An 11,217-nucleotide genomic window follows, 5' to 3' on the forward strand; every position below is an offset into this window, starting at 1 on the left:
AAACTTTGATAATTTATAAGAAATAAAAATATAAATTATTTTAATTAATAAAATATAATTATTCTATATATACATCACATTTTCTGATATTTTATTTTAAAATATCTTCAGTCTATAGTTTACAACTATAACAAACTTAACAACATCAAAAGTCTCTGCAAAAAACGAACTCTACAATTACAATTTTACAGCTACAACTTGGGATTTTATATAGGGTTACCCAGCGTAGCCCAGACCTATTAAAACTTATGCTCAACCCTAAATGAACCCTAGCAACTTTTTTTTTGATGAAATTTCAAATTTATTGATCTATCAAAAATAATGTTATGTACATATCAGTCACCTACTATGTAGGAGATCTCTATTGTGTAGTACGAAAAAAACAGATTCTAAGCCGTAAGCTGAAACCATCGCTGGAGTAACTTACCCAGCTTGTGATCTGATCGATACTTTAGAGAACATATCCTATTCCTCATGGCCTTATCAATGAGACTGTGCATTTGTTTTGTTGATGTCCTGCCTCTTTTGATGTCTCCTTCCATTCCGCTCCCTCCATATGTGGTATACTACCGTCTGAAACAATAGCCTCACTAGACAAGAATCAACCCTAGCCCTTTTAGAACCTATAAAAATTTAAAATAGGGTTGACCCCTTTTCAACCCTTCAACCCTATTTAAACCCTTTCTCTTTTTTTAAAAAATGTGAATACATGTTAAATAATCTTTTACAAAATATATTAATTCATATATTAACATAAATAGAAAAAGGATTTTTGATTAAAATATTTCTTGTTTTATAATCTGAAAGTTTGTGTTTACGGCAGAAAAAAACTATTTTGTTATTTTGTGTGAAAACTCAGTTTTACGGTTTTGGTGGAAAACTCGATTTTTTTGGAAAAACTTTTTTTTGCGGTTTTGGCAAAAAAACACACTCAATTTTATGTATTTAGTGAAACAACTTATTTTGCGGTTTTGGTGGGAAAACTCGTTTTGCGATTTTGATGAAACAACTCTTTTGATGAAAAAAATTGTTCGCGGCTTTAGAATAATTATTTTAAGGAATCGAACCCACTCTCGCGGTTGTCGATTATCATGTGTTAAAATTTCTAGTTAGCTACTCTAGCATACAAGCAAAAAGACCAATTCTGTAAAGGATCCAATCAAATCACACTAGCAGTTCTATGTTTTATAAATTCATCAAATCCAATAATCCTAAATCTAACAAGGCAACTACTCTGACATAATAAAACAAACACACAAAGATAAACTGAATGTATTGCATTAAATAGATAGAGTAAAAAAGCCCGACAAAAAAAGATAAGAGTAAAAAATATTGGAGTTCTAGTCAAATCTCTGGAGTTTTCTTATATTCTCTCCAAAACTCTAGGAACAATACAACTTCTATATGAAAGTAATGGTCTCTCTAAAAGTGTCTTAGCGTAAACAATGGCTTAAAAACTATATGTACTATGTATAAAGTCGGCAAGAGGCAATTTGATATCACTCAAATTATCCTAAGGAGTGATTTTACTCTCTCAAATAAGAGGTTCAATTGTAGTGCATGGAGCGTGAACACACAATAAACTCAATCAATCGCGATTAAGATAGGTAAACAAGTATGAAAGCAGTAAATAAAGTAAACAGAGTGAACAAGGTGGTTGTTCAGTTGATTGATTAGTTGTTTGATGGAAAGAAGGTTACTAGACTTAGGGTTTCAGGTAATCATGATTATAATGATATAGATGATAAGGTTATGAATCCTAGAACAAGAATTCTAATTGCAAAGTATTCCAGGTTCCGCGTGCGAATAAATCCTATTGACCAAGTCCATATCTCAGCCGTCGCTTGTTGATATAGTTTGAACGTCGATTGACTCTATGTGACTAGCGTCACTCAATGTTTACCTAGGCAAGTGTTATCGAGCTGTTCAATAGGTTCACTAGTTTGACTAAATAAGTTGTCGCTTATTTCTAACAATCCTAGCTCAAGGGGATCAATTCAAGTAAAAGACCATACTTTCGCTTGCGCCTAATTATCCTAAGTTCATGGTTCTAGTTAGCTAGTCTAGAACACAAGCATTAATAGCAATTCCTTGAAGAAAATCTTTATCACCTTAGCGTATCTATATTTTGGGCTAATCCCTCGTAACCTTATTTCTAACTCTAAACCTAGCAGGTGGATTTATTCAGATATGAAATTTGTTACATAAATCACAGATGAATAAATGAATAGAATAAATATAAATAAAACCAAAACCAATGCTTTTGTTACTATTATAACTGCACCGCAATTGTTCTGCATGTTTCCATTTAAACGGTATAACCTGACCAATTTTTTTATCGTGTGTTGAAACCTTGATTTTGGTTTGCTACTTGTAACGGAAAAAAATAATATTTTTCTTCACCAAAAAATTATCCTCTTTCTCAAATATCTTTTTTCTTGACGTATAGAATTGTAGGTTTTTACATTTATAGTGGATTTGAAGACATTAATCAGATAAAAAAATAGAGACACGTCTATTTAGATAATTTCGAGACTTTACATTCATTTGAGAAAAATCGGTGATCATCTTCATATATGCAATGATTGCAGTTTCTAATCAAAAGCTAATCAACGCATTCATCTCGAAGCTACACCCTGTGGAGATCTACGGACTCAATCTGGATATCAATCATCTTGTTTTTCATTTCTTCATTTCTTCGTTATTCCTCGTAGTCTGAACTCTAGAGCTGATTCCATTGCAAAATCAGTGGTTTGTAATCCTCACTTTGCAATGCCGTTTAAAGGCCTTAATTAAGTATTTGGTTGTTCAAACAAAAATATATATTTGCGGTTTTCTAAACTGGCATTTTAACCATCTCCAATGATACATGAAAATGACCAAAAAATCAAAACAAATAAAATTTCTTTGATTGGTATATCATTTAAAAATAAAGTAATAATAAAAAAATAAAAACTGTACTGGATCAACTATAAACACTATTCAAAAACTCATTTACACTACACCAATCCCTAAAATTTTGGACATTTTTATGTTATATATAAAGATTAAAAAATTTGTTAATACTTTAACCAAAAATTTTAGTACTTCCATTTACAACTTAATATTGACACAAGTTGTTCCGCTAAATCCGTAAAATTGAGTTTTTTTCTTTCCAAAACCGCAAATATGAGTTTTTCGCAAAATCGTGGTTTCCTTCAAAACCGCAAAAGTGAGTTTTCCAGCAAAATCGCAAAAATAAGTTTTTCTACCGTAATCACGAATTTTCAGATTATAAACAAGAAATATTTTAATCAAAAACCATTTTTCTTTGATTTATGTTAATATATGAATTGCAAGAGATTATATAACACGTATTCACATTAAGAAAAAAAAAGATAAAGGTTTTAAAGAAGGTTGAAAAGAGTTGAACCCTATTTTACATTTTTTATGGGTTCTAAAAGGGTTAGGGTTCATTTAAGGTTGAGCTTAATTTTAAATAGAGCTTAGCTTGGCTGGATAACCCTATATAACATCCCTAGACACAACCATTGGAGATGTCCATAGAGCAATTCTGCCATCCTGAGTTCTCGACTTTTGTGTAATATTGAAATCATAGTAGACATAATCTTAAGCAAAAGTTTTTAACAAATAAAGAAAGTAAACAAAAGTTACATTGTCCAAGATTAGGTTACTTCTAAAGGCCGAAGGCTACAAAAAGCAAAGCAAGTCTTAGTTTTTTTTTCTTTCTTTTTGGTCTCCAAGAAACCAAAACCAAAGTAACATTAATAAGATAATAAAAAAACTAACACATATTAGCGATGTCCTACACTAGCTAAGTGGTAATAGTACAACTCAAGTGTTAGGGGAATACGACGTCGCCGACATCTCACTAGCGGTCGTCTCAAAACCAGTCTCGACCATTGATCTTACATTCGGAAGCTCGTGAGTCAATCCTCCGGCCAAGTTATGGAAGTAGTTATCCTCATTGTTGCTAGGAAACAGAGCATTCTCTGTTTCACTGTTTCTGAGAAACATAGCATCCCCTGTTCCGTTGTTTCTAGCTAGGTTGTACGGAACTCCGAGCATCTGAGAAGCAAAATAAGCAGCAGCGGACTCTGTGAAGCTTGCGGGTTCGTCTACTGGAGAAGAGATAAGGTTTTGTCTTGTTGGTATGTTGCTGAAAGCGTCTGTTGAAGCAAAAAGAGTTGTGGTTTGTGACACTAAGTTGTATTGGCTGGTTTCAGGAATTGCCGGATAAAGCCATGATTGTGGGACTGCTCTTTGTGATGATACTGAGTTCGTCTTCTTAAATATTCTGCAAATAGCCCAAGCATCCTACCCAAAAAAAATAACACAAACACAAACCATGATTTGAAGTTTGAACACCCATAACGAAAGGTTATTTCTCCCGCGTGTAAAGCAAGTTAGGGTAAGTGTGGTTACTTACGCTTGAAGGAATCTCTTTATTGTTGATGTTATGGTGTTGCTTCTTGTTATTGTAACTGGGATACGACGATGAGCGATGAGAGTCAGAGAGAGAAGGGAGGCGAAATTCATGCATCATCCAATCGGTTTTGATTCCTTTAGCAGCTCGACCACGGTAGAACACAAGCGACTTCTTCAAACCGATGCATTGAGTGGAGTCCAATGAGTATATAGGCCGGTCAGTTCCGGTTGCTTTCCAGAATCCACCTCCAGTTACTCGGTTAGGCCTAGTGCTGTTTCGATATTTCCTGTCTCTTGGACAGTAAAAGTACCACTCTTTCTCCCCCATCGCTGCAAGCTCTTTTTAAACATTGATTCAAGAAAATGTATTCAAGGCTTTAGTCTCCATAAGTTTGGAGAAAAATTAGAAATCAGAGTTCACTGTGGCTTACTTGGGAGGTCCCACGGATCGTATTTGTAGATATCGACTTTCTTGATGAGTTCAAAGGGAAGAGATCTGTGTAGAACCTTCCGTTTCAGATAGAAACTTACGAGTTCTTCATCTGTGGGATGAAACCTAAACCCTGGCAAAACGACATCATCGAATCTTTCTACGTTGTTGCTTTCTTCATTATCCATAATTTAGTACTATTGTGATTATTAAATAAATCTACCAAAAGAGAATGAAGAGAGTAGTAGAGATTTATAGAAATTGTGTGTGAGAGAGCCTTAGAGCATGAAGAGAAGAAGAAAGAAGTTGCTTAGATAACAAGAAATGTGTTCATGGGGAAATGATAATTGGACCAGAAAGTTATGCATAGGAGAAGTGGAGAGTTTTGCAAGAAAGATATGTATGTGTTTCTTGATATTTGTTTTTTTCTTCATTTTATATATTCTGCTTAAAATTTCGGGCGTGATACAAATTTTAAAGTTATGACTGTGTGCTTCTTGAAAATGAGAGCATGAGTCAAAATGAAAAGTGTACATCTTATATATTAAAACAAAAAACAGAAGTAACAACTTTGATTCATGTGTGATTTTTTTAAAAATGAACCTAATATACCTATTCCTATAAAGTCATGTTACATTTAATATCTAATCTTATCATTTAAATTTTGGGTCTACCAGAAATTTTTTTGGGCTATCAATAATTAGATTTAAACAATAGATGATCCATTGGATTTATAGATAGTATAAATTAAATAGATATAATTTAATGTTGTAATACTATACCTCTATATGCTAAATATTTAAATATTTATCGATGTTAACTTTTAAAATTATAAAGATTTTATTTAAATAAAAAAATCATATTATCTAACAATGGTTAATCTTTACTACCTTAAACCAATGAAAGCAAATTTTAAACTATATAGTTTATTTTAAAAATTAAACAAAAACTAAAATGATATTTTTCTGTCAAAAAAAAAAACTGTCAAAAAAAAACAAAAACTAAATGTTTAATTATTTACTCGATAATATAAATCTATGAAGCGAAAAGTTTAATTTTTTAAAAGCTTTCTAAATTTGTGAAATATTACAATATCTTTGAATATGACAATAAAACAATATTTTACTAATCTTTATATATATATATATATATAATAACAATTTTAATAATGAAATAATAATCCAAAATATATATATATAGAAGAAGCAGTGCCGTCTTAAAAAATTTAATGACCTAAGGTGAAATATAAAATAAAGACCTTTTTATAAGTTTTTTTCTCAACTTTTATTTATTCCATTTCCATGAACTAAATAAAAAATTGTGGTATTCATAGAAAAAAAATTAAAAACGTGTTTTTGTGTATAAATTAGATTTTGTTAATAGAAAAATTGAAAATGGTGTAAGTTAATTTTTTGTTCTTATTGTATTTAAATTATATTTAGTTAATCATACACCTTTTTTATTATAATTTCACCAACTAATTGATATTTTAATTAGTAAAATAACATAAAAACTTTTTTGGACCTATGGACCCATGGCAATTGCCCATGTTGCCATGGGTTAGAGCCGGCTCTGAGAAGAAGATACAAATACATGTGAAAGTTTGAAACAATCTATTCAATGAAAAAAAATATACAGTAAACTTATTATGTTTTAAAAATTGATAGACACATATATATTATAATATATACCAATTTAGAATTGAAAACAAAATATTAATATAAAAATAAATGAAAACAAAAATCCGTGTGGTTGCGTGAGTCTAGATCTAGTTAATATTAAATTATAAAAGGTTATGGAAAAACATTTTCTTTACGACAATTTTTATGTACGCATATTCTACCGACTTTTTGTAACTACTCATTGGCCTCGTTATCGTTTCTTGCTGAGGTGTATTGCTGCTCTGTGTTCGGAATTTCATATAGTCATTTGCCAAACAATCAACAAATCCAATATCGTTGCTCGAAAGTTTGGTATATTCTGCGATGGAAGGTTCTAGTTTTATCTTGCGTTAGGAAGATTTGCTTCATGACAGGATTCGCAATGAAGCATCAATGGTTGACTCATTGATCTTTTCTTTAGGATTGAATCAGGGCTGAGGCATTGCTGTTTTGGTGTTGTGCTTTGTGTCATGTTTTGTAGCCATCTTAATGGCTTAATTCCGACGTTAAGAAAACTAATGACTTAATGATGATGGTACAAGTGTAAATCAATATGACATAAATTTTGACACAAATAATTTTTGCAGTGACTATTTTATTAAAAATAGAAATCCTACAAGAAAACAGGATAGTTCCTGATGGAATTCTTGACGAAAGTCCGTCGGAAATGCAAATGAGGAAAGTCATAGGGAATTTCCGACAGATTCCCGAGAGAATATCTCCGTTGGAAATTCCTGACAAAATTTTGAGAAAACTATCCATTAGATAAGTGTTATAAATCCTGACGGGTTCCCGATGAAAGAGGACATCCTTTGGTAATTTCTGATGAATTTCAGACAGATTTTGGAGAAGTTATTGTGCCGTTTGAAAAGTTCAAAATTCCCGAAGAATATCCGATGATTTTTTTTCTGTCAGGAATCCGTGGAGAATTTTCTCAGATTTATCTATAAATACCATCTACTCTTCTTTCATTCACAAGTAACAGTAAAGTAAAAAAATCATGTCTTCTCGTAATTAATTATTTTGGATGGATAAACCTCATATGGATTTGAATACAAATTTGCTTTCAGATCAATATGCCCAAGATATTAGAAAATTTATGGTGTTATTTCAACGACAACCGATAAGTTGAAATGTCATTGCTCTACTTTTAAGAATAATATGAATATTAAGAATAGGGATGGCTGGAAACATTGATATTTGAAAGAGTTTATGTTGGGTTACAAGGTCTGATATTTCATGGAGAACGATTGAATTATAGTACTACTAGCGAACTTCATACTGCAGAATAGTTAGATGAACGTAGCATGAATGTAGATTTTGGTGTAGGTACTGTTCAAATGGTAAATGATGAATATAGAGAAAATTTTCCGTCGGTTGTATAGAGGGAGGAGATAGACGAGAAGAACCCAATTTAGAATCTAGGAGAGTTTTTGATATGTCAGAAGCACCTAAGCAGCCATTGTAGACTGATGGAGATAAAGATGGACTATAATTTAGATGAGAAATATGTGGATCTGATTTCTGATTTTGTGAGAGATATTCTACCTGATGATAATCTTGCACCTTCTTCATAGACTGAAGTTCAGAAATTGGTTGTTGGTGTTTACCGTATCAGATTATTGATGAAGTATCGATAATTGCATGATTTACTGGAGAGTGGTTGAAAACCGCAAGTGGAGTAAATTTTGTCAAAAAAATCTCGATATCAGGAGACAAACAAAGAGCTCTGGTCCCATAAAATGGATGTCGGTATTTCCATTGACAAAAAAGAAGCTATATCAGTTTGAAGGCACTTTATGACCAATGAGATGGCATTCATAACACTCAATATTTGGTGAGATTACACATCTTTCACATGCATAAGCGTGGAAGCATTTCCAATCAAAATACCTACACTTTGCGTATGAGAGAAGAAATGTCTACCTAGGATTACGTACATATAGTTTCAACCCATTCAGAAAGCATGGAAGACAATATTCATTGTGGTTAGTAATTGTGACACTTTGCAACTTACTGTCAGATTTGTGCATGCGACGTGAGTTTTTGTTCTTCTCCATTCTCTTATCGGGCCAGAGCATCCTAAGAGATCATTTGATGTGTTTCTCCATACATTGATATATGAGTTGCAATTTCTATGAGAACATAGTGTTCTTACATATGATGTTTTGCCTAAAGAATTTTTTTTTATGCGAGTAGGATTATATAGACAATAAGTGATTTTCTATCACAGGATATGTTATCTGGATGCATAACTAATGGGGGGGGGGTGTATAATGATATTATTGCCAGTATAGCAAAAATGATTTCCAACTAAACACCGACGGAAAACATGTTAGTTTAACAATATCATGAGCTTTCTATCATACGATCATCCATATTATAAGAGTATGAGATTGTTTAGGAAGAACAATAAGATGTTTGACTGTCCACCTCCTGAATTAAGTGGCAGTTCTTTGTGGAACAGTGAAGAGATTTTGATACTGAGAGGACGCTAAATGTAGGTGAAAACATACAATCAAGTTGACAGTGTTGGAGAACAGAAAACTTGGCATAAAAAATATTTTATGGGATTTGCCATATTGGCAAGATCATTTGTTGCTGTATAATTTAAATGCCATGCATGTTGAGAAGAACTTTGCGACAATCTGATGAACATTATACTTAATGTTCAAAGAAAAACAAAAGATAATTTGAAGTCAACCCTGGATTTTGTTGATATTTGTTCTTGAAATAAACTTCATGTTGATGCACATTGAAAATGTCATGTTCCAATTATCAATTGGATGTAGCTTTTAGTGAAGAGTTCTTTGATTGGATTATACATATCTCCAATTTTTCAGACAGGTATGCATTTAACCTGTGTAACTGTGTAGACAAAAGTGAGTGAAACTTTATTGGTATGAAGAGCCACAATTGTCATGTAATGAGAGCTTATCAAAAGGTGATTGCTCAACCTCAAAAATTTTCTTAAGTTCAACTTCTTTCCTGGGTTGTCCCTTTTCAAAAGTGCTCATCTTCGCCTCTTCAACATTTTGTACAACTTTTCAATTAACATGTTTCTCAAACCTGTGTTTAGCCTTCTCCACAACCTTTGCCTCAATCTTCTCCACAACTTGTGTCTCAACCTATTAAATCTGAGTTCCATAAAAGAGTCATGCGATGTCATCTACTATTTTCCCATGATCATTCAATTCATCTAGAAGCATTACTAGAGAGGATGACATTAAAATACTCTTTGGGGGTTCTGCTTTGGTTTCCCTGGAAAAGACCCATTTGACGCTTATGAATTAGAGTACGTAAACGCAAACTGATTCTCCAATGCTTTGATGTTAGATGAGAGTTTGGAGAATTTGTTGTTGAGGTCAGGGTAACTTCCATCAACCTTGGCATGTAGTTCTTTGAGTTCAGACTCAATGCTCTTCTCCAAGTTGGCTTGGATTTTTCAAAGTTGGCATGGTTCTTCTCTTGTCTTGTTTGAGATTCCAATGTCGGTGTAAGAACAAGATCCGAGCTACTTTCTGTGTGAGAGAGTTAGAAAACCCGGGTGGGTAGTTGAGTTTGGGTTGGAAGCCACCTTGTGGGTTAAAGTGGAATGGATTTTTTTTAATTGTTGTTATGGCATTGGGGCTTACTCTGAAAGTTTCATTGAAGAGTGTTCTGGTCCTTCTGCCAAAACAAATAATCTTAATCGTTCTGTGGAAACTGATATCTCTGCTCCTTCTTGTACCATCTACCATTTTCACAAACAAAAAAAATCTCTTCCTGACCCTTTAACCACTGTAGACTCAATGGCTTATTGCTGCTCATGCTCACCAATGAAGTTGACCAGACCCTGTTGCATTATGACTGAAAGGAGCGTGTCTAGCTTATATTGTAAGGACTTCAGTTCTTTCATGGTGTGCATATCATCACTTTGACCTCCTTGGTTGTTTCTGTCATACTCATAGTTATAGAGAGTCACCCTTAGCCAATTTTCCACAAGTTTTACCCCCTCATTCTCAGACCTTCGCTAAAAGTTCCCATTGCTTGTAGTGTCAAGCATGTTTCTATATTTGATTGAGCAAGACTCCTCGTTACAGTGTACTCAATAAGCTCTTTTTTCTGAAACCATGATGAGGGTATTGCATGGTGTAACCCTTAAGCCTCTCCCATGCTTCAACAAAGAATCTTCTACTGAAAGCAAGAGATCTCATTGTGATTCGTGCAGTCCGGGAAGTAGAGAAGAAATTTGAAAGGAAAGAACTCTTGCAATCATTCCAAGTAATGATTGACTTGGGGTATCTTCAGAAATGCCATTAATCTTCATTGTCCCACATAGCATGTCATAGTTGTCCAAGTGGGCTTGTCGATCTTTCATTGCAAGAACATGATACTTGTTACCTTTTTCCATGGTTACAATCTTAATTTGATCTCAAAGTTATTGTTTTCAATAGCCGGTGTATGAATGCATGTTCTGTTTCCATGTATATTGGGCTCATCAAAAGTTCTAGTGACCTGAGAATTGCATGGTGGATGTTGTGGTCGAAGGTGTGAAGCTAGTTGACCATTGTCCCCTTGGGCAGCTCCTTGAAAATTTACTCCTTGAGCAGATCCTTAAGAATTTACTCCATGAATATCATCTCCATGGACATCTTCATTGTGTTGTTGGTGTTTTTGGTACTGTTGATGTTCCATCTCAAACTCAAACTGTTCTAA

At 33.3% G+C, this 11,217-nt stretch overlaps 1 protein-coding gene and 1 pseudogene across 1 annotated transcript; one reads left to right on the forward strand and one right to left on the reverse strand.

The window, feature by feature from the left end:
* Positions 1–3,119: 3,119 nt before the first annotated feature.
* On the reverse strand, positions 3,120–5,554 carry LOC106350329 (putative NAC domain-containing protein 94). Its single transcript, XM_048760619.1, has 3 exons — positions 4,860–5,554; positions 4,430–4,767; positions 3,120–4,317 (listed from the first exon to the last, which is right to left on the reverse strand). The coding sequence occupies exons 1-3, from the start codon at positions 5,044–5,046 to the stop codon at positions 3,835–3,837; spliced, it is 1,008 nt and encodes a 335-aa protein (XP_048616576.1). The 5' UTR covers positions 5,047–5,554; the 3' UTR covers positions 3,120–3,834.
* Positions 5,555–10,626: 5,072 nt separating this feature from the next.
* On the forward strand, positions 10,627–10,722 carry LOC125589389 (annotated as a pseudogene).
* Positions 10,723–11,217: the final 495 nt, after the last annotated feature.

The sequence above is a fragment of the Brassica napus genome, chromosome C6, assembly GCF_020379485.1.
Source record: "Brassica napus cultivar Da-Ae chromosome C6, Da-Ae, whole genome shotgun sequence".
Lineage (NCBI taxonomy): Eukaryota > Viridiplantae > Streptophyta > Magnoliopsida > Brassicales > Brassicaceae > Brassica > Brassica napus.

Bases quoted from the DNA above. Each gene is read 5' to 3' on its own strand.
- LOC106350329 (XM_048760619.1), bottom strand. From the start codon at position 5,046: ATGGATAATGAAGAAAGCAACAACGTAGAAAGATTCGATGATGTCGTT. The intron at 4,768-4,859 runs GTAAGCCACAGT...ATGTTTAAAAAG, and splicing joins CGATCCGTGGGACCTCCCAA to AGCTTGCAGCGATGGGGGAG. The intron at 4,318-4,429 runs GTAAGTAACCAC...TTTTTTGGGTAG, and splicing joins ATAAAGAGATTCCTTCAAGC to GATGCTTGGGCTATTTGCAG.